Raw genomic sequence first — 24,571 nt, forward strand, 5'->3', positions numbered from 1 at the left:
AAGACAATTAGAAAATATTTGTTATAAGTATTGTGAGTACCTGTAAAATTGTCAGGTTAAGATAAAGATGCTTAACAATATCCTATTATGCTTTCTTTTGAGAAATTTTTACACCAAAAAGGAACCCAAGACTTGTGAACACATTAGCCTTTAGAAAAGCTCTAAGGAGAATGTTGCAAGGGGTGACAATGAATCAAGATACATTGTACTCATAATTTGATATATTGAATTGAAACCTCTTCCCACAGCTATTTAAAGATAATTTTAAAATGTTTACTCACCTAGAAATTAGACTATTGAAATAAATTGGTATGTGTACTGATCTTGGGGGTGACTTCAGGGCTTGGGTTCTGTTCCTGAGCATTTTTTGCTCAAGGAGAGCAGTCTATCATTTGAGCCAAAGCTCCACTTCTGGCTTTTTGGTGGTTAGGAGTCTTGTGGATTTTCCTGCTCAGGCTGGCTTTGAATTGTGATTCTCAGATCTACCTCCTCAGTAGCTAGGGTTACAGGTATGAGCCACTGAAGCCCAGCCTATAGTATCTTTTCTTTTTTTAAATGCTCTAGTTGAGCTTGGACAAGTACCCATCCATAGAAGGTTGCTAAAATGCCTGGGTGCCACTCAGTTCACTTCTCTCTTGCATGCATATGATATACTCACCTTTAACACGGTGACACATAATGAGAAGTCTGAGACAACCTTAAGATCTTACATGTTACTTTCTACAAGTGCACGGTTCAAATTATGAATCTCTCAGGGTGAGCAGGGAGAGAAAAAAAGAAAACAGAAAAATTTAAATGCATATTAGTTACTTGTTTCTGGGGTATGAGATACTATTAAGATCCTTAATGTTATTAGTATTATTGTCATAAGAGCATTCCTTACCTTATAATCCTTTCTACCCTACTAGCATAGTACTAGGTTTATGTTTGTGTGTAGGAACTCAGACTATGGTGGTTAAGGAACTTGGCCCAAATAACGAAGTTACCAGACATGCTTTTAATAAAAGTGGGAATGGGCCGTCTCTTCCACTGTGAGAAAAACCATAGAACAGACTGAAAACGAGTCTTGGGGGATTTGGTGGAGGGTACAGGAATACACAAGGCCAATGACCCATTCTTAAGCTGTTTGTTCCCACAGGTCATGGAGGGGCATGGCCATAGAAATCAGCACTGCCCACTAAGCCTCTTGCAGAAAAGGTCCTTCATCCCATGAACAGCACAGGTGTGAATGGAAGAGTGTCACCACAGATATAAGGCAAATTACATCATTATGTTTAGAACTGGTTTAGACTATTAAGATATCCATGCCATTGTGTGGACCACATAAAACACTTTTGTCATACATATAGGTCAAACTTACCATTTTAAATAAGCTTTATACTTTTTATTTTATTTTTCCCTTTTATATTTATATCTATTTTTATCTCTTTTTGTTATTTTTAGGTGGTGATTCAAAGGAGTTTTTTGTTTTTGTTTTTGTTTTGTCGGTCGTGGGACCTGAACTCTGGGCCTGGATGCTGTCAGCTCTTCAGCTCAAGGCTAGCACTCTACCACTTGAGCCACAGCACCACTTCTGGATTTTTCTGCTTATGTGGTGCTGAAGAATCAAACCCAGGGCCTCATGTATGCAAGTCAAGCACTCTACCACTGAGCCACCTTCCTAGCCCCTTAAAGGATTTTCAATTCAAACATGTCGGTTTACAAGTAGTGTAGTGTATATAAGGTATCAAATTCCACCAATAAATTGTTCTTGTACTGTGACATCTACATCTTTGATTTATGGTTCATACTATATAATTTTATCTAGGTCTAATGGTTGTACTTTGACTTCATTATACTAAATAACACTCAAGTTTGTAGTTCAATATCAGCACAACAATTCAGCCTTAAACTGAATCAGGTATCTGTAACACTAAATTGCTTTTCATGTCTAAAGCAGTCTGAATTTAAAGCAAAGCCTACACATGGAAAAAAATATGGTTCCAATGTGAAGTAAACCCTAAATCTACAGCTTTCAGATATGTGTGTGTGTGTGTGTGTGTGTGTGTGTGTGTGTGTGTGTGTGTGCGTGCACATGTGTGTCAGTACTGGGGTTTGAACTCAGGGCCTAAACACTGTCCCCTTAGCATTTTGCTCAAAGGCTGATGCTCTTCCACTTGAGCCATAGCTCTCCTACCTTTTGGTGATTAACTGGAGATAAATCTTATAGACTTGCCTGCCTGGGCTTCCTTCAAATTGTGATCCTCTGCTATGAGCCTCCTGAGTTGCTAGGATTACAGTGTGACCCCCTACCCCCCAGCTCAGCTTTCAGATTTTTAAATAAGTATAATCTAACATTTACTCATTCACTTTATGGGATCTATCTTAAAACCAATTTTAATCAGTTCATCCTATGCTCATATTTATATATATCATGTATAAAATCTTACTTTTTAGCTAACATGGAAATAAAACCATGCTCCCATTTTTTAAAAAGACTTTAAAATGTTGTAGGAAAAAATTCAGTAATGTAACTCATTAAAATCAATTAATTAAGATGCAACTTCTAACATGTTCTAGCGGCCCATGGAGGCCAATTGGTAAAAATACGACTTTACTGAAATCTAGCACCATTGGTCCATATAAAAACAGATAAACAGATAAGCTAGTTTAAAAAAATATTTTTTCTCTTCCACCTATTTTTCATTCTTTATATAATGCAAACGTTCATGTCTCAGTAAAAAGATTACAAATGTGCATATAGGCATAGCAAAGAGGTCTTCTAATCTTGAAAGTTTTCCTCTTAAAATGGAGATATTTCAAAGGAAGAGAAAGGCCTGAGCTTCGTTAGATAATTGAAGTAAACATATGAGAATGTCACTAACACATTTTTACAAAGTCCTAAAATAGGTGTGATTGTCCCCAGGACGATGATTAAACTAAGCCTAACAAACACAAAGGGCAAATCCTGCAGGAGTATGCCTGAAGTGCTCAGAAGGGGGTTCTGGGGAGTGAATATTATTCGAAGGAGAGAAATAAAACTGAATATGTAGACTGGGTACAGCCAGCCTGACTTGTACACAGCAGGGTGACCAGCCACGCGCACCATTTCTATAGTGTCAGACCACAGCAGAAAGCTCCACAGGAATATATCTGCACGGACATCTCTCTGTGATATCGTCCTCAGAACTCCAGAGTGAAAGTAGGGCTCCCGGGGTCCTGTTAGTACATGAGCCCGGCTCTGTGGCCGCACCTCAGGGGTGGTCTTGGCTGCCTGGGAAGGCGCTGGGTTCTCTTCATTTTGCCTCACTTGATCCGTCACAGTCTTTATCTGTTGCAAAGAACTCGTATGGATGTATGCATCTTCAGAACCTGCAATAAATCGATTCATTCGTGTGTTAATGTGTAAAATGCAATATTCATTCATTTAAATGTTATTAAGCCAGGTACAGTACCATACACCTGTAATGGCAGCACTCAAACAACTGAGGCAGGAAGACTGTGAGTTTGAGACAAGCATGGGCTGCACAGTGAGACCCTGTATTAAAAACAAAGAAACTAGATAGACAAATACATAGATAGATGACAGAGAATAGATGATAGGTAGGCACACACATACATGCATACTGTTACAACATAAAATCCAAACTTGAGATCAAAATAAAACTGTACCTGTTTTCTATTGGAGGCACATGGAAAAATAACCAAACACTGAAAAAAATGCAGAAGTGGAGGAGGTCCTTCCTTTTCCTTTCAGAAATTCTATTTGTGTGCACCATGCTTCTTGATCATCACCGTCTCTGTAACATACTCCTCCTTCTCAGGGAAGCCTTACTAAAGTTGCTTTGTGTGGAGAAGGTTCTCAGTGCCTAGGTATTTCATAGATATGGATCCTGAGTCATGTTTACCATTTTATCATAAAGGCCACTACGGGGTACTGAGCTAAGCACTACTTCAGGCATTATTTTGTTTGTCCTCCAGACATATTAAGCAACCTGAGGCCCATGGAATTAATGATTCTTGGATTGAATACAGAGTTAGGAATGGATAGAGGGGGAACTCACACCTAGATCTGGTTGACTCCAGCTGACAAACCCTTGATTTTACAGCTGCTATTACCTAAAGGCAAGAAGATATCATGAGCTAATTATAAATCATAGGAGTATCATAAAATTAAATGAGTCTAACAGTTCACTAGTCCAACGTCATCATTTTTGTCATGGGGATCACCACACACCACTTCTCTGCGTGGAGAGTTTGGTGTTAAGGGGCAGGGAGCCTATTTGACCTCTCGAGGTTTCACAGGGAGGAGCAACAGGCTGAATTCAAGATTTGTAAAGCTGATCAGTAGGACTGATTAGTATAAAGCACCTGTACCCAGCCATCAGACTACATTGGCAACACACCAATCATCCGACCATGGGGGGCATCTGATGTAAGGCATTGCTGTGTTTATATAGTGTGTGTGTGTGTGTGTTGTGTGTGTGTCTTTGAGTATGCTGAGATTGGGGATTATGAAGGGACTCACAAATACATAGTATTAATATCACTTTTTGTTAGTGGTGCTGGTGGGTTTCTTGCTAGAGATGGACATTGGGGCTTTGCACAGGTCAGGAAAGTGCCACATTGAGCTACATGGGCATTATTTTTATATATGAAAGTAACAGCTTTCTTTTTCAAACATTTGCCCTCTTATACACTATTTCTGTTGCTAAGAATTTATTGGCCTTAACTAAGTTTATTCAGCAAACATGCTGAGCCTCCATATTATCTGATAAGACAGAACTTAGAGAGTCATCGGATAAAATAGTTCTAAAGGTCAAAATGACAGTCAATAAAAATGTGTTGAACTATATTGAGCTGAAAGTGAAAATATTTAAAATATATTTTGATTAATGACTAATCGATCAAATGCTCGGTTATACAATAAGACTATGTTGTTTTACCAATCATTAGCTATTTTTTAAAATTAAGCTTAGCCAGGTCCTAGTAGTTCACACCTGTAATCCTAGCTACTTGAAGAGCAGTAATATTGTATCAGAAATTTCAGGACAGTGCAGACAGAAAAATACTTCATGAGACTCCCTTTTCTTAACAAAGAGCTAGATATGGTGGCATTTCTGTTATCTTGGCTATCCAGAAGTGTAACATTGGTGGACATTTCTCAGACACTCCCTCAACAGGAAACAAGATTGTATATGAAAATAACCAACAAATAGCAGGGCTGCAGGCATGACTCTGTGTTAAGAGAACCTACTTAGGAGGTGCTGTGCCCTGAGTTCAGTCAAGATAAGTAAATAAATAAATAAACGTGAACTGAGTACCTTTATAAACTAAAAAAGAATTAAGTTCTGACTTAATGAGACATTACTTCTGGTTTGAATCATTCATAAGAAAATACTATGGCTCCTAACCCTTAGAAACATCTTTACTTTAGAAGTCATGGTAATTTGTGTGGGTCTTATTCTAATGCAACAGTCAAAGAAGACAGAAATATATATACCGAAAGTTATTAAAAGGAGGAGGAAGAAATCTTTTTTAAAAGTATGCTATGCTTGAGCTGAATTGCTCAGGGACAACTCCTAGGTCTGAGCTCAAGCTTCATGACTGACAAAGAGAGAGAGAGAGAGAGAGAGAGAGAGAGAGAGAGAGAGAGAGAGAGATCTTTCATGCGATTATTTCTAACATATTTATAAGATTATGTCTTTGTTGCTTTGCATGTCCCTCCCCCATGGTATAACCTCTGCTTTCACTATATATGATGTTGGTATATGTGGAGGGGAAGGGAAAAAACAAATCGTTAAAACAGGGATACAGGAGGACCCATTGCAACAATGAGACGTACAAATCCTTACGACGAAAAACGAACTTTACAACTTTGGCAGGGGGAGGGGGGGAATTGTGGGGGCAGGGGGGGTATGGGAAGGAATGGGAAGGGGAAACAAAGGAAGAGGCTACAATGCTTGATAAGAAATGTACTCATTATCTTGCCCATGTAATTGTAACCCCTCTGTACAGTATTTTCACAATAAAAAAAATAAAAAGTATGCTATGGTCTACAGAACTTTCCTTCCCTCTCTTAGTAGAAAAAGCTATGTGAATGAAAATCAAACTCCCTTTGCCAACTATGAGAACACAGCGTATCAGGCAGTTCCTGAAAGATGACTGCAAATTCAGCACTGTTTCAAGGCCAGGAAGTGGCCATCTAAGAAGTGATTCATTGACATTTTCTACACAGTCAGTGAGAGTTATATTATCTGAGCAATGAATTATTATCTCAAATTTGATGTTTTAAAATTGTTATTCCAAGGTGATGTACAGGGAGATTACAGTTACATACGTTAGGTAATGAGCACGTTTCTTTTTGGACAATGTCACCTTTTCCTTCACTTTCTTCCACTTTTTACCTCCCAGCCCCATCCACAAGTTGTATAGTTCATTTTCAGCATAATGTCTAGTATCACTGCTACATTTGTCTCCCTTTGTCCCACCATTTCTGTGCCCTTTCTTACCCTCCTAAAGACAGACAAACTAACAAACAAGACTAAAGATAAACAAAACAGAAACAACAATAAAGAAAAAAACCTCTTGTTCTCATTTTTTGGAGTTCATTTCAATAAATATCATTCTATATAATCATATGAATATAGTTATTGAGCCTTTATGATCCTCTCCTAAGAATATCCTCCTTTGGTCTCACTGTGTGACTGTCTAGAGACCTGTATATATATTTTTTTCTTTTCAAATTCTTTATTGTGATTAAGTGATTACATAATTTCCCAATTTTCACAGTATTGTGGGATAGTGATGCTTAGTTAAAGTCACACATTCTAACTTTCATGGGGCAAATTGTCTATCATGGTCTATAACATTTATTAGTTCTATGAGCTTTGACAATACAGTTATTTCTTCCACAATGTATCATATCCACGTGTATTTTTTTGTCTTTTACCATCCAGTGTGTTTACTTGTAGATTTATAGGTACAGTCTAGTTACCACAAATAGAGATAATGCAACCTATGTTTCTTTGGGTCTGACTTTGCTTAATATAATTTTTTCCAAGCCTTTCCATTTTCTTATGAATGGGCAATGTCATTCTTTCTGATGGAAGCATAGAACTTCATGATGCATATATACCATATTTTCTTGATCCATTCATCCATTGAGGGGCATTTGAGTTGATTCTATATCTTGACTATAATAAACAATGCTGCAATGAACATGGTTGTGCTGGTATAGCGTTAGTGTAGCCTTTTTTTGTGGCCTATTGAATAAAGGCCCAGGAGTGGAATTGCTGAGTCATAGGAAAGCTCTATGTTTAGACTTTTGAGGAACCTCCATACTGCTTTCCAAAGAGGTTGAACTAGTTTACATTTCCACCAACACTGTAATAGCTAGCCTTCCATTTTGGCCCACATCCCCACGAGCATCTTTTTCTTGACAATGGCCATTCTAACTAGGGTTAGGTGGAATCTCAATGTTGCTTTAATTTGCATTTATTTTATGGCCAGAGATTATTTTGATGGGATATGAGTTCCCAACCCATGTGCCTTTGGTTGATTTGGCTGGCAATTTTGTATGTCTCCCCAGTTTAGCAGGATTGGTTTTGTTTTGAGGGTAGTAGGACTCATCTGTCTTTTCTTTCCAGTGAGCAGGACCACAGCCATGAACTGGAAAACTCTGCTGGCTTGAGGAGTGGAGGAAGGGCAGAGGAGAGTTAAAGAAACCATCAAATATGTTGGTTATTGGAAGGGACCAGCACATGCAAATATCTTGTATTAAATACTGTTCCCTTTGGTTCCATGATGAGTTTCCCAATCAAGACAGTACTTTGGTTAGTTGTTAATTGCTCCATTTGTGTAAAACAATCCACAGAGAGAGAGAACAATCTATTCACTTCCCAGAATGACTCACCATGCTGTGATACAAAAAAAAAAAAAAATAGCAGCATTCTGTATCATTCCCAGAGCTGTGCTATTGAATGAAACACCTTTCTTGTTAACTGTTTGCTTAATTAAATAATTAATTAAATAAATAATTAAGCAAACATTGGGACTAGGCTTGAGTGTCTCACTTTGTAATCCCAGATTCTCAGGATGTAGAAATAGGAGAATCAAAGTCCAAGGATGGCCTGGGCAAAGTCAGAAAGACTCTACCTAAGAATAATGAATTCAAATTGTGTTTAAAAACTGAATATTAAATTAAATATGACATGTTGTACCTAAATTCAAGACTGAGAATTAACATGCAGGTGTCTCCTTGGTGCTTCTTTGAGGATTGCAGATTGCTTCCATTTGTGGCTCTTGTCTATAAGTGATTCACTAGTGAGCAAGAAGATTAATAGACTGCTGTTAATCCTGTTGCTTCACAGTTTGAAAGCTTGTTCTGCAAAAATGATAGTACTGGTTGTGGCTTTACAACACCTCTTCCATAGCACCAATATTCCATTCCAGTACCGCCTGGGGAGGGGTTACCTCTATTACTCAATTCCCCTGACACCAATTCTCACCTGACAGCAGGAAGCACAGTTCCTCCTGTAATATACCAGAATGCCAGGAGATGACAAACTCCCTTTTCAGTTAGAGAAATAGAAGAACTCTTGTTTGGAGAAAATTAACATTTGTATTTATAAGACTTTTATACTCTATTAACTATGTCAATCAATGTTTATCAAGACCTGTGTGCAGATATCATGCCAGATGCTGATGACATGACATTGAATGAAATGCAGTCTCCAGCCTCTGAAAAAAAATATATAATATATATACTTAAATATATGTGGAATATAATATACAACATATTATATAATTATAAATATTGTGAGATTATATATTACATAATATAATTGTATATTATATAAGATAATGTGATTTGATACTAAAATATGATATACTATGCTATATATGTTATTCATATTATATATAATTATGGTGAAAGGAGCTAGAAATATGGGTCAAGTGGTAGATCAGGGGAGGCCTTCAGTTCAGTCCCAAGTACAAGAAAAAAATAAATAAAGGAAGGAAAGAGAGGAAAGAAAGGATAAAAGGAAAGAAAAGGAAGAAAGAGGGGGGAGGGAGGGAAAAAAAACCTTATTTTGATAACAAATGGCTAAGTAGGTAACTTCTACCCATTTTGCTATAGTTCTGTTCATTTATTTCTACCTACAATTAGTTCCCCCGAAGTTTTTGATAGCTTTCCTGGAGAAAATATAACACAACAAGTCAGTACCAAGGCACTTTATAGGCAACATGCACTCCTCTTACCAAGAAAGTACATTATCTAAATAAAATGAAGAAAGAAAGGGGAGCTACAAAAAAAGTCATGTAAAAACATACCAGGAATAAAGTAAGTTACCCCTCCCCATACACACACATACCACTGTCTGTTAGAAGCAGACAAATGTAGTACTACACATCACCTCCCTAAACTAGACTTCAGCCAATGTTGTAGCAAATAGAATGAAAACAGGCCCCATCTTGGTGGTGACTCTTCGTCTCCTATATTCACACCAGTGTGGCTAGAATAATAAATGGTGGTAGCACTTCAAAGGCAAAGCACCATCAGCCCTCTTGGGATTAGTATCTGGAATGCCCAAGGGAACCCAAATCCAGGGATACTCAAGTCCCTTATAAGAAGCGATGTAGTATTTGCATGTAAAGTATACCCATCTGCCTTCGTCCTGTGTATCATCTCCAGATTACTCACAATGCTTAGCGCAGTAGAAATGTTATGCATAGCATATTATGCTGGATTGTCAGAATAACAAGAAAAGTCTGTATGTATTCAGTTCAGATTCAATGCTGTTTCTTGCTTTTTTTTTTTCAAATATCTTTGTTCCACACTTGGTTGGATTCAGAGGTGCAGAGTGGTGCGCTGGGTGGTCAGTAAGTTAGTAACTCATTTCACTGTCCCAGGAAATCCAAATTAACCCAGGGAGTCTTAGGAGTCACATCTGAGGTGTGGTAATTAAGCACAAGTAGGAATTAATTCAGTGACCAATGGAAAGGGACTTGCACTCCTAGCTAGCTTAGAGTTGAGAGACTCTGAGGAGCAGTTAAGGAGGTGAGGAGAAAGGAATTGACATTTACTATGTTGTTTCTATGTATCAGTTCCTGTTCTAAAACTTTCATATGTATAAAATTTCTAGAAATACTAGGATGCCTGTAACATTATATGTTCCCATTCTGATAATCAGTAAACTGAGGAACAGAAGATTAAGAACTGTTGCCAAGGTCACAGTGCTAGTAAGTAGAAAAAACAGAACTTGACTCCCAAAGCCTTCAACACTGTATCTGTTGGAGATAGATTAACTAGAGCCTTTGGGGACCAGATAAACATTTTAGACTTCATTTATGTATGATGGAAAGCCTTTTCAGAAGTCTGAGGAAGAGAAAGAGGAAAAGAGAAGACAATGAAGACATAGTAAGGTCAGAGGGGGCAGCTGATGCTCACTTCATTCTAAAGAACTAAAGACAACTCCTAAATTTCTCAAAAAGTCAGATGCCTGACTACTCTTGAATAGCAGTAACCAAATTCTATTTTTCCTGAACATAAAATGTTCTAAAGAAAACTAAGATGATGATTAATTCATGACACATGACACTGGGCGGGGGGCAGGAGTGGGCAGTGAAGGGGGAAGAGAAGAATCTGAGAGAGGCAAATTAATGATCCTTTTAGAATAATATTTAAGACAGCAAACGAAAGATACAAAACACTGTTAATCATGATTCTTTTAGTAGAGAATAAGAAGGAATGAGGCAATAAATTAGAATACAGTATGCAGGGGAATGTTCTAATGGTGTTGTTTTGATACTACATACTTACGGAGGTAAGGAAGACAAGTAATTTGCCATAAATGCCATGAAAGAGAATGGCTGCTTGCTGTACATGGGTGCTGTGCAGAAGGAATGAGTATCTAGAAAGCACCTAACACATTTATCTTGACCCCAAAGAGTCATATATATGTTAAACAAATACAAAGTAGCAATATAATTGCCTGCTTTAAAATGACTGAGTATAGATAATAGTGAGTGATTACAAATGGCTAAGTATTGGCTAAGGTTACATTGTTGCACAAGCACAGCACATATTGGGGGAGGGGGAAATGTCCAAAAGTTTGAGAAACAGTGTCACACTAGTGTCTTAACAAGATCACGAGTTGGTTTTTCCTATTTCCCTGTCCACACCACAAGAATAGTGTCAGCCCACAGAAGTAATATTTGTAGATGTGGAGACAACTTAACTCCAGTTAATAAAGAGATCTTCGCATTAAGTTGCATTACCTTGATGGCTTGGGATCGGTCACGGTGGGAGAATTTACACCAGTGGAACTGGCAACAGTACAAATCACTTTCCCCCATTCATACTCTTGCCCCGAGAAGCAGTGGTTAAACACTGACCTCTCCATAATAGTACTGAGTCTCAAGACTGTTTCATCAAATGATGATGACGATGACGACGACGATGATGATGATGTTGATGCATTCAAGATAAGTATACATAGACATGGAAAAGTACACATAGACATACATTCTTGTGAGTTTGTTATACCAAAGATCCGCTACTGACATCCAGAAAATGTAAAAACTCTAGAACTCAGTTTCAGTTTTATGCCATGCATTGCATAAATCTGAAAACAAGTAAATGTGTCATTTCTGGATTGTATGCAATCTAAAGATTTTAGGAGAACTTATTTGTCTGAACATACAGCGGGAGGGGGAGAGGGTTAAAGAAGGGTTTCCCACAACCATTAATTTAGAGACTCATCTAATGCAAGAAGCGCTAGAACTTGCTCATGAATTTTAAACTATTCTACTTTCAAAGACTGAGAAAATGTTCTAACCTAATTTCAGCTTTCTATTGGGAATGTTTTGCTGTTTCTCCACAGTGGATATATGTGCTAACTAGAGAGTATGATATAATTTACTATATGTAGAAGTGAAAAATCATGATATTACACATTTCTGTTGTTTATGATGTCTCTTCCTAGGCAGGTTCAACCAGAAGCATATCAAATACAAAATAATGAATGCTAAATTCTTCAAGTTCCCTTACTGCTATCCATTTCACACACACACACACACACAAACACACACACACATACACAACAGATACTCAGGAGGCAACAGGAAGAAGGATCACAGTCTAAAGCTAGCCACAAGAGAGCCACAAGATCATACAGAGCAGAAAAGTTTGGAGATGTGGCTCAAGTGTTAAGCACCTGCACCTGCTAGGAAGCTTGGGACCTTATTGTTCAAACCCCAGTACTTCAGACAGACAGACAAACAGAATGTATTCCAGTAAAACGTAAACAGAAAAATATGAAAAAATATTATCATTGCTACATACTGTATAACTGTGGGCCTTCAGTTTGCTAGGTGGTAGCTCTACCACTTGAACTTTGCCTCCAGCCCTTTTTGTTTCAGTTATTTTTGAGGGATAAGGTCTTATATTTATGCCTGGCCTGGCTGTGACCACAGTCTTCCTATTCTGTGTCTTGCATAGCTGAGATAGCAAGTGTACACTATCATGCCCAGCTATTGGTTGAGGTGAGGTCTTGATAACTTTTTTTGCTGGCCTCACACTACCAAACTCTCCCTCAAGTAACCTGGATTATCGGCATGAGCCATCATCCCCAGCTTACTCTCTCAAATGTTCTCAAATGCTAAGTACTTACAAATTACAGAAATTCTTAATCGAAATATTTTCTGTAGACGTACTTCTATTTAGAATTTCCTGTATTTTATAAATAAATGCTTATGGGCTTAAGTGCTCAGACACAGGCTACATCTCATAATCACAGTCTGAGCCCTAACTTGGTGTCGAGTTGGCACAAATGGGAGGGAACCGAATCCACTGCCTCATTCCCCTCGCTTGGCTTTGCTCTCACATAATCACTAGTGTAGGAACATCTTTCCATGCCCCCTGAACCTTAGAGCTCCATGAAAGGGGGTCTATGCTGGGCTTTACTCATGATTACTACCCTGACAGCTAGTAGGGTACCTGCTATTGGTACAGAACAGACTCACCCTGAAAATTTACTGGGGGGGGGGGGAGGGGAAGACAGGAGGAATTTCTTTCCTGGGGTCTTTCAGGACACTCTGGCAAGGGTACCAAAGCATTCAAGCTTGGCCAAACATCACCCCTGAGATTCAGCAGGCAGAAGGACTTTGGTGTCCTGCATAGGGTCAAACACTCAGATTGCACATGGCCCCAGTCCTGGGCCATAGCACCGATCCTATGAACAAGCCCTGGAAAACCTGGCAGCGCAGCTTAGGGGCCTGCATAGCTCAAGAGTAAGAGGAGATGTGACATGGCAGTAAGCCCATCAGAGTGTGCCAGCCTAGCCTGGCACCTGCATAGCCAGCAGATCCAGGCAGAGAGATGGCACAAGCCCCAGTGGCCATGGATCAAAGCATGTGGAAGCCTCTCAAGCACCACTGGGGTCACCGGGCAAGGAGATAAAAGGGCTGATGTGTGATTCCAAGAAATGGTGAGTTCATAGGAAGCAACTCTTACCCCACCTCACCAAGAGCCCATGCATATACCCGGAAACAGGGGGACTGGTGTCCTAAAAGAGCAGTGCAAGCAAAGCTTGAGCAGAACGATGTTCCCATAGATCAACAGAAACAAACTGACCAAGAGTACTTGCACATTATGCTGGCAACCAACTCCTGTCCATCTAAAACAAGAATAACTTTGCTCTTGAGAGGCTAGTGATCTCCTCCTGTCATTCAAACTGGGGTGGAGGAAAGCTTTGTGTGGCTGAATGATCCTGTACAAAGTGAGGCTTGGTGTGCTAAGCAAATGCAGGTCCCATTGTTTGTATTTCCCTTATTCAATCTCTCTAAAATATGCATTTCAAAAGTAAACCCATAATTCTCCTGTCTCATTTCACATGCTCAGCTATTTACATTTTTTTTTTCTTGCCTGCTTAGGAGAAAAGGAATAATCTGATAACACATGAATAATCGGATAACACGTGGTGAAAATCGCTGTCCCAATCAAATGGAGCCATAGCTGAAGACTTTCATATTTGGTAGCATCTTCTGCTCTTTGTCCACTGGCATAGTACCCACCTCTGGGTAGTTCTTGGGCCAAGGCACACAGCCCATCTAATCCTGACAACTGGTATTTTATTAAAAACTATGAACTATTCAGGAGGCTGATAGGTAAGGATAGCAGTTTGAAGCCAGCCTGAGCAAGAAAGTCCACAAGACTCTGCTCTGCAATTAATCACCAAAAAGCTGCACCAAAAAGCCAGAAGTGAAGCTGTGGATCAAGGGGGTTCAAGTCCCCTAAGTTTAAGTCCCAAAACTTCCTTCTTCTACATAGCAAAGGGAGGGAAAGGAAGGAAATAATCTCCCTTCTGGGCCTGGTGGTGAACAAAGTGTTCCTCATATTTGTCCTGGAGCACATTGCAAAACAACACATTATGGAAACCCAATTCACCCTGGGCTCATATTGTACAATAAGCTATTTCTTAAAAAGAAACAAAGAGGAACTCAAAATGCCATCCATTTTATTCTGGAGAAAAAAAAAAGAGTCCCTCCCCCTCTGTTCTCCTTTCAACCACTGCATGTTTCTAAATTTGCATCCATCTACAGTTTTGCTTTTCCTGCCATCCATGCTCTGATGTCTCCAGATCACTGGAGAATACCAAGGATTCTTGGATTCACTCAATCCCTGGCTCCACTCTTCGCTGTACCCTCAACATTGCTCATAAGCCTACCACTCTGCCTCTAGCCCACGTCATACCCAGTCCTCACAATTCCTCACCCCACCCTCTTCACGCTTCTCTTCCAACTTCTCCACTCTAACCAGCAAAATATGTGCCTCCTATTTAACAATGAAACCAGAGCATTATTGGGTATCAACTGCTCGTTTCTTTTCTCCCCACTCCTGAAGTTACCAGTGCCTGAGTCCCATTCTTCAAACATGATTTGATGATCTGGGGGTTCCACCTGGATGTTTAAAAACTATAAAAACAACTTAGTTGATACAAAGGTATAGTCAGGAGTGGGAGCCAGTGGTTCTGTGGCTCAAGTGGTAGAGCGCTGGCCTTGAGCTGAAGAGCTGAGGGACAGCGCCCAGGCCCAGAGTTCAAGCCCCATGACCAAAAAAAAAACAACAAAACAAAACAAAAAAAAATGAGTGGGAGCCACTGCTCTTCATTTCAGATATAAAATTACAATCTTTTACCAAGATCTTCTTTTTTAAAATAATCTACACATATCTAAGTCCCATCCCAGAAATGCTACTTCAGTTCATTTGGGTGATGGTATACTTACAGATTTAAAGTACTCTAGTAAGTGATTTTTTTCAGGATTTCTTTTTTGGGGGGGAGGTCTGGTTGTGGGGCCTGAACTCTGGGCCTGGGCGCTATCCCTCAGCTCTTCAGCTCAAGGCTAGCACTCTACCACTTGAGCCACAGCGCCACTTCTGGCTTTTTTCTTTTTGCTTATGTGGTGCTGAGGAATCGATTCCAGGACCTCAGGCATGCAAGGCAAGTGCTCTACCACTGAGCCACCTTCCCAGCCCCATCTAGTAAGTGATTTCTATATATTATAACTCCAAGAAAAAGTGGACAGAAATCCTATGGAGACAAAAGTCAACAAATTTGGCCAGCTCAAGTAAATTAGTGTGGTGACTATCATATTTAATTTATTGGGTATTCATAAGTTAAACAATTTGTGTGCTTTAGGGAATTGAACTTTTCTTCATTAAACTTTCTTGAGAGAATAAATAATAATTTTCACTTACAGTAATAAAAAAGAGAGTGGATAAGGGACAAATGCACAGGATGATGTCAAAATTAGAAATTCTCCATATCAAATCCACAGTAAAATTGGAAGGCAATTGATAAACTCCACAGCATATACTCTATCTATGACATAGCAAAACCCAGAGTCGTTAATGTATATAAAGCTAATGAAGCCCTAGTTTTTTTTAAGGCAGGGGGAGAAATATACCAATAGAAAAATGGATCAAAAACAATATTTGATTTTTGTAAGAAATACATACTGGAAGCTGGGCATGGTGGTACCTGCCTATGATCCAGTTCCCAAGCCTGAAGCCAGCCTATGTGACATAGTGAGACCTGTCTCCAAAACTTTAAAAAAAATCAAAAAGCACAAAGCACCACTAAATCTATGAAAAAAATTTAAAGCAACTACTACTTTTTTTAAAAAAAGCATATTGGGAAAGTAATAAGATACTGTCTTTGACTATGAAATTGATAAAGATAAAATGGAGTAAATCACAAGGTGGAAGAAAAGTGGGTCCTATCTTACATTCGTGTTGGGAGGAGAAATGGGAACATTCTTCGGAGAAAGCCATGTGAATATACCTATCAGAAACCGTAACATCTTCTGCAGACCCTAAGCCAGCCATGCTGCCTGAGGAACTAATGGTCTATACTGCTGAGATCCCTCTGCACTTGGCCCACATGTCTGGGTATTAAAGAGACTGCACAGAAGGAACTGGCCCAGGGCCCTGGTGAGCAGATTTAGTTGAAAGCCTCACCCTGCCAGCCCTACACCTGGCACACTCACTGAAGCGACAGAAGAAACCACCTCCTGTGTGGAGCGCTGAGGTGTTCCACTCAAATAGCCTGTTGACCTCATCCCCGGAGAGTGGGCTCTGACTGCACATAACTCTCCTGCGGTCAACCTACTCTTACCATCTTGCAGTATTCCTGCCATCCCCTGGTGACCCTCTTCTATATCTCTCTGCATGAGCAGCTAGCCCATAATAGTTACTTTCTTCTGGCAGCACAGTTGCTAAGAAGTCTGGCACCAGCAGATGCCCTGGGTCTTCTGAGGACACTGTGCAGTCACCATCCTGGTATCATTCGGCTCTCATCCAGCACCACTTAACTCTCTCCATCCCCAGCTATGGTCCGGCCCATCGCTTCACAGAGTTGTTTCTAGCTTCCCCAAAACAACACAGGGTCTCTTTAAATAATGTCCACCCACACATAAAACACGCATGCTCCACTCAGGGCTTCTCTCCCCTCCCAGAGCCTCCCCTATTCCAACCATATCCCTGGCTTTTCTAACAGCAGAACAAATGAAGTTGGTCAACAATAAAATTTCAATCAAATAAATCATTTCGTTGATATAATGAAATACTAGTCAACCAATAAAAATAACACAAATGGTATGATAACAGGAATGATTCCCATCATATATGGTTAAGAAAAAGCCTGAAAACCAGTTTGCTTTCATTTATTTATTTGTGTGTGTGTGTGTGTGTGTGTGTGTGTGTGTGTGTGTGTGTGTGTGTGTTGGTCCTGGAAGGGCCAACACCCTGTTCTTGAGCCTTTTTTCCCCCTCAAGGCTGGCTTTTTGGTTGGTTAATTGGAGATAAGAGTCTCACAGACTTTCCTATCCTGACTGGCTTTGAACCACGAACCTCTCAGATCTATTTCCTGAGTAACTAAGATTACAAATGTGAGCCACTGGTGCCTGGCTTAAAAATCAGTTTTATTGACTGAATAATATACAAAATGGTGTCACTTGTAAATTCTCTCATTTGAAAGATTACAGTTGATCTCCCTTTCTTTTTTATCTGTAATTTTATAAGGTTTTTAAAAAAATGTATCGGTGTTGTTTTAGAAAAATAAAACATCAGAAATAAATAATTCAAACGGAGAATTGAGGGATATGCATGGTAGTGCATTCTTGTAATCCCAGCTAATCTGGGAGGTGGAGATTGGGAACACTGCAGTTCGAACCTAGTCCAGACAAAAAGGATTTTTTTTGTGTTGGTCCTGGTCCCTATCACACAAAATAAATAGTGCTGGTGGCTCACAACTGTAATCTTAGTAACTCAGGAGGCTGAGATTTGAGGATCCTGCTTCAAATCCAGGCTGGGCAGGAAAGTGTGAGGCTCTTATCTCCAATTACCCATCCCAAAACTGGAAGTGGAACTGTGCCTCAAAGTGGTAGAGCAGTTGCCTTGAGTACAAAAGCTCGGGAACAGCACCCAGACCCTGAGTTCAAGCTCCATGACCAACTAAAAGTTGATACATATGTACAATCCCAGTCCATTGGAAGACAAAGTAAGAGGATCCCATTTTCTGAGACTATCCAAGGCAAAAATCATGAGAGCCTATCTGAAAATTAAAGCAATAAAAGAGCTGGGGCTTGGCTCAAGCGACACAGCACTTAAGTATGAGATCCTGAGTTTAAACCTAAGCACTGCCAAAAAATAATTTTTTAAAAGACAGAATTTTGAAAAGGTTGTGTTTTTCATCCACGCTGTGCTTTGAACTTCTTAGAACCCCATCAGAACAATTAAAAACTGAATTAGCCCAGAGCACCAGGGACCAGACAGAGGCTGGCTCTTGCTCTAGGGGGCGCCATCACATTCCCAGGGAGCCGGGCCTGAGAGATAGCATTAACAGTGTCCTAGAACCAGGTACAGTCTACAGCTCTAAATGAAGTCCTAGATTGATGGTTTTCAAAACAGAACCTTCTTTGCTCCAGATGAAATCTTACATAAAAGAACTGCTGACTAAACAAGAATCGTGTTGATCTGGTTGAGGGGGTGGACCTCTGGAGACACCAATTCAACCTCCTTCCACTCAAAAGACCTTCTCTTCCCTTCAATAGCAGCTTCAATAGCAGCGCCCCAAGCAGCTTTGTAGGTTTCCAAAATAACAACCTGATAAATAACTTGGTAAGCAATGAATTTACTGACAGTATTTGTTAGCTTTCTTAATTTATCAGTACTACCAAAAGGTAATTAAGAATAGTTATGAGAGTACACTTGAAACAGTTATATCTGGACAGCTTCATGTTTGATCCATCAGCAATGTTCACCCTAAGAAAAGGTATCAGGAAACCTGTCATCAGGTAACAGGCAACAGAGAGGTAGAAAGATATATGCAACTTTTAAAAATATATTTAAAAGAATACTTACACTTTTGGCTCCCTCTAAGAGGGTAGAGCCTCAGTTTTTCAATAATGTCAACAAGGATCAAGGATAAGATGACCAGAGAAACTGGCAGGTCAGGTAAGGAATCCGGCAGCAGGTCCACAGTAGAGCCATTGACATTCTTTTGAACCTGTTTGTAGAGAACCATTTAAACTTATTAAATTATTATACTTTGTTCATTCAAAATTTATCTTAATGATCTGCATATAATTCTAATGTAATTATAGGTGCATTCATTAAAGACATCAAAGTTTGGTTTGTAGCTTTTTAGGTTCTCAACTTCACAATACTGAGTCTTTTGTAAGGATGTAATAAGGATTCACCTAAGTAGATGAACTTCCATAAGCGTTCATCACATTAATGGTGAAATATTGGAAGGCATCCATCTGAAGTCCAAACAAGACAAAGACACCACATTTTTGCCTATGCAACATTGTAAGGGAGAAAGAAACATTGAAATATTATGTGTAGACTACATGATTGTTTATGGCGAGAATCCCCCCAGTGGATGAATTATTGTAAAATACTAATTATTGTAAAATAAGATTCTGTAAAAATGATACCATTCAATGCATCCTTAATCAATACTTCTATGGCAGATTCTAAAATTTATGTGGAAATACAAAGGACAAGAACTGCTAGAAGGAAGTAAGACTATTTGGCTACAACCCAATGATTACCAAGATAGGGAAGCATCTGGTTAGCACAAGGAGGTGAAACTGGGTAATGAGACAGAGCAGAAAGCCTAGATACAAATTACAAATAAGCACACCCAACTCACAGCAAAGGTGAAACCTCAGACAAATATAACCAGACAAATAGAATCAGTTCCAGATAGAGAACGAGTTTAAAGGAGAACAGAAAATAGCATAGTCTCCAAATTTTATGTGTAGGTATTTAACCAACTGAAATATGTTTACATGTGCACACAAGACGGTTCAATCCTGCTTCCAGTAATGTTATTTGTAACAGCCAAAAATGGACATCAAGAATGGAATTAGCAAAGTGCTGGTGTCTCATGGCTATAATCCTAGTTACTCAGGAAGTTGAGCTCTGAGGATCACAATTCAGAAACAGCCTAGTTAGACAAACCTGAGAGATTCTCATCCCCAATTAACCAGCAAAAAGTCAAAATTCATCATTCAAAAGGAAGTGTCTTCTTTATCTGAGTTATATAGGCATAACCTCTTTGTATATCACCTTTACAATAGCAATAAATACATTAAAATAAATAAATAAAACCTAAAAAATGTCAGAACTGGGGGCAAGAGTCAAGCAGTAAAGCACCAGCTATAAGTGAAAAAGCCAAATGAGAGTGCAAGGGTTTGAGTTCAAGCTTTAGTTCTGGCACTAGAAAAAAGGGACTGGGTATATGGCTTCCAAGTATCAGGGTGCCTACTTATCAAGTGTCAGGCCCTGAGTTTGAAACCTATGACCACCCAGAAAAAAGAAAGAACAGATAAATTGTGACATCAAGTATGGTAGAGCACGTGATACCAGCTTAAAGATAGAGCACGTGCTTTTCATGAAGGAAGCTCTGAATTTGATCCCCAGCAATTTAGAAATGCATAAAAGAATTGTAATATCTTCAAAAACTCAAATACTCTGCAACCATGAAAATGGATGGGTTGCAACTACATATTAAAGCATGAACGATCCTCATGCTAGTTTTTTAAGTAAGCCAGCTATAAACCATTTCACAGATAAATAAAATCTAAAAGTTTATCTGCCCTTTCACAAAATTCAAGAACAGGCAAACTATTGAGACGTAGTAGAAACTATCTTTGGGGAAGAGAGTAGGAGTTACTATAAGAAGCGTGCGTGGAGCTAGCGGAGGTGTATTTCTTGACCTCAGTCATGTTTGTCCAGGAACTTGCTTGGTGATATTCCATTGATATTATATATATTATACTTTTGTATTCTTTTGTTTGTATGTCTCATTTCAATGGCAATTTAAGGAAAAGAAGGAAGAAAAATCTGTAATGGGTGATTCATCATAGAAAATAACAACAACAAAAAGAGTTAAAACTTCAGATATGGTCTCATTTCAAAATGCTAAACATTGAGAGATGGCAAACAGACTTTCTGAAGTGTTTGGAAACCTCCCAAGATACTTGCCTTCCTATTTCCCAACATTTTACCAAAAAAATCAGAGCCTATCACTTAGGAGGCTGAAGTGAGAAGGCTATGAGTTTGAGGCCAGGCTTGCTACATAGCAAGTTCTAGGCCAACTGGAACTACATACCAGACTATGTGTAAAAAAAAAATAGCATTCTTTTTTGACTGTCACAGATGATCAAGTTCCCACAGCCTAAAAGTTCAATTTATTAGAGTGGAGTCCCATTGAAACCATATTTCATTAGGTTATTTCCAAGTAAACACCATGTCCACAGCACTTGTCAAAAATCTTAGTGTGGAAGAGGTTGTTCCTTTGAGCATTGTTATATTACATTTAGAAACAAGAAAAAAAATCATGGAAAGCATCAAATTGGTAAGAAAAAATAAGCAGCATAGATCAGCTTTCAAATTCCTTACTTTTTAAAAAATTATTTCCAAATTGCATCCCTGCCTCTTACACACAAAGCCAAAAGAAATTAATTCTTTGTGTAACTGAATGCTGTACAATCACAGACATAACCATGGTCTTCGTACTTTCAAACGCCTGTCTCACAGTTTGGAAGAAGAAGGGATGAAGTAAAGTGGAACATGGGCATTGGGGGTGTGGTCCTCCCACAAATTCCAACAAGCACACTTCTAAGACCTCCAAATCTTGTACAAGAAAGGAGAGCTCCGTACCTCCGTCACAGCTATAGAGAAGCTGAAGCTCGGGAGTGTGGTGAGGATTACACACATCATCAGAATGGGTCTCCTAGCAGAGGAGAAAAAAAAATAAGCCACAGCAAGAATGCACCATATCCACAGTTCCGGTGTCATTTGCTAATGCTGCAAATTCTTATTCTATTCATCTCTAGATTCTTCCCCTTTCCTATTTCCCAAATTTGAGTATTTCGGAGAAGCACGTGCAAGAAATACTTTTTTCTCCAATTTATTTTCTTCAATGAAGGAAGATTTCTAGATAATCCAAATAATTAGAAACTTATAAAACTACTAAAAGCACTGAAATCTAAGACAAGTCACATTCAATATTTCCATCACTCATTAGCTAGAATCCTACTGAAGGCATAGGATGCTGGTGAGAAACAAGAAGATGGAGGAGGAAGAGGAGGGAGGAGGAGGAAGAAGAGGAAGAGGAGGAGGAAGAGGAGGGAGGAGGAGGAAGGGGAGGTGGAGAAGGAGGAGGAGGAGGAAGAGGCACAATTTTCTTAAGCTTTAGAGTATCCTATATATTGTAAAATTGATTTTCACAAAACATACTAAAAGACAATAAAACTATTGCACACTCAAATCACCTAAAGCAAAAATGTTAAGATCACTTAAAAATTTTGGATAACTTTTACTTGAATCTAAAAGTATAACAGATATATCATTTTAAAATGTTTTTCTATTTTTTTTTTCAGTTTTTTTTCAGGTAGCATCTCACTAAACAAGCCAGGCTAGCCTGATATCATGCTCTTCCTGCCTCAATCTCAGATTATAGACATGTGGCACCATGCCTAGTCAAAAACTACGTAATTGTTGAGCTAGATTTTAGACCATTTCTTCAAGTTTAAATGATCAACTAGTGGTTGAGATGTAATATAAATATAATTGTATCTTATGGCTAAAAAAATGAAGTTTGGTTAACATATGGGAACACAAGAAACTCAAAGTCTTTCTAAAATGAAATATTTACTACTTTCCTTAAATGCATATTATATTAAGTTTAATAATGTGTACTGACTGCTTTCAAAGCAGGGAGACTGCTACTCTCTCTTAACCAGACCCAGTATGACCTGGCTAACACGTTACAATAATATTTATACTCTGTAACTTTGCTTCTTTTTCCTAGCCCAGATCTACATTCCTACACCACAAGGTCCCTAAGTAGCACCGGCTAAAGCATGCACTGCATCTTCTTCCTCTCAGCTTATCTTTTGAAAGAGGAAGGTTCCTGGTGATTGAGTGCTCCCAGAGTTCATCTTCATTAACTCCTTTGATGGTCTCATCCATTCCTATGACTTTAAATCTGTCATAACTGTCAAATATCCACACTGGCCTTTTCCCTGAACTCTGCACACCACTGTTTGATATCTCTACTGGATGTCAAAGAGGTGATTCAGACTTAACATTCCCTCGCTCATACCTGTGCTATGCCATCTGTGTCTGATAAACTGCCTGATCCCATTGTCAGCCTCACACTATACCTTCCAAATGCTCTCATCAGCAGTGTTTGCTAACTGGTTTCCTGTAGTGTCTCTGTTTTTCCCTAGCTTCATTTTCTCCACATTTTAATAAATGAAGTCCAGTGTTTTTTTTAATGTGATACATGTGTCATGGACTCCTCTGCATAGACATCTCTGATGCTGGGGAACTGGAAAATGTCAGGAGAGGGCATATGATCAGCGCAGGGTTTTCATTACAGAAGTTGTTTTGTGGACAGATGGTAGTGATGGCAGTACATAATGAGAATGTACTTAATACCCCAGAACTATACATAAGTGGTTAAGGTCTATATTTTAATATAAATTTTTGAAACTCTCCAATGGATGTGCCAATATACTTCATAAAATTGAAAGTTATTACTCTTGCTTACATGTTCTTCGGGAAATGGTTTCTCTTCTTTCTCTAACTTTTCTCATTGAACACAACAGGAATGTTCTCCTTATTTAACTCCAGCTGTACCAGCCATCTGGTTACTCAGGGATAATAACCAGGCTTCCCTACCTCCATCTCCCAGTGCCTGGTCTCTCTGCAAGGATCCTTGACCAGGTCTGCTCTACGTCTGGCTCCTCTTTGGCATCTGCTTCTCCCGCCTTCAGCTCTTACTACTGCTAAAATTCTGCTCATGGTTTCTTTTTGTATTACCTGTCCCTTCCTCCTTCCACATCCCCACTGTAAATTCCCTAAAAACAGAGAGTGCATTTCCATTTCACTTTATCTCCAGCAGCCAAAATGCTATTCTTGTATCTTTTTTTAAGGCGAACCTACTAGGAATCCAGTGGATCTATAGAACCTTTGCAGGATAAAACTTCAATGAGCAAAATAAAATGTGCAGGCTTAACCAAACAATATTGAAATTGTGCAAATTCTTTGTCTTCTTTTTCTTTTGTGTGGCAGTCTGGGGCTAGAACTCAGGGTCCAGGCACTGTTCCTAAGTTTTTTTTTTTTTTTTTGCACTCTTTTACTTGAACAGCAAGAATAGAATAGCACTCTATCCCTTGACCCATAGCTCCACTTTTGGCTTTTTTTTTTCTGGTTAATTGGAGATAAGAGTCTCATGGACTTTCCTGTCTTTGAACTGTGATCCTCACATCTCAGCCTCCTAAGTGGTTAGATTTTAGGAGTGAGCTAGCCAAATTCTTTTTAAAGTACTTTTAAAAATAGAATTATATACACTTAGGTAAATTCTTGTGAATTTTTTACGCAGTAATAGGTGCGCCCATGAACCCATTGTCCCCCATTGGGAGGATTTTTAAGACTCCAGAGGAGGAAATTGTAATCACTTATAATATCAAAGTAATGAAGTTCATAAAACTTATTCTGAAGTTT

General features: G+C 39.0%; 1 protein-coding gene across 1 annotated transcript in view; it reads right to left on the reverse strand.

Annotated features, from left to right (window-relative positions):
• Positions 1-2,292: 2,292 nt before the first annotated feature.
• Positions 2,293-24,571, reverse strand: part of Tmem236 (transmembrane protein 236) — a 37,246-nt gene continuing 14,967 nt past the window's right edge. Inside the window, exons 2-4 of the mRNA XM_042686215.1 lie at positions 21,719-21,791; positions 18,908-19,052; positions 2,293-3,351 (exon numbers count right to left, since the gene is read on the reverse strand). Of these exons, the coding sequence (XP_042542149.1) occupies positions 2,783-3,351; positions 18,908-19,052; positions 21,719-21,791 (787 nt within the window). The 3' untranslated portion in view covers positions 2,293-2,782. The remainder of the gene's footprint in view (positions 3,352-18,907; positions 19,053-21,718; positions 21,792-24,571) is intronic.

Source organism: Dipodomys spectabilis, unplaced genomic scaffold (genome assembly GCF_019054845.1).
Source record: "Dipodomys spectabilis isolate Male_0828 unplaced genomic scaffold, ASM1905484v1 ptg000096l, whole genome shotgun sequence".
In the NCBI taxonomy this organism is placed as follows: Eukaryota; Metazoa; Chordata; class Mammalia; order Rodentia; family Heteromyidae; genus Dipodomys; species Dipodomys spectabilis.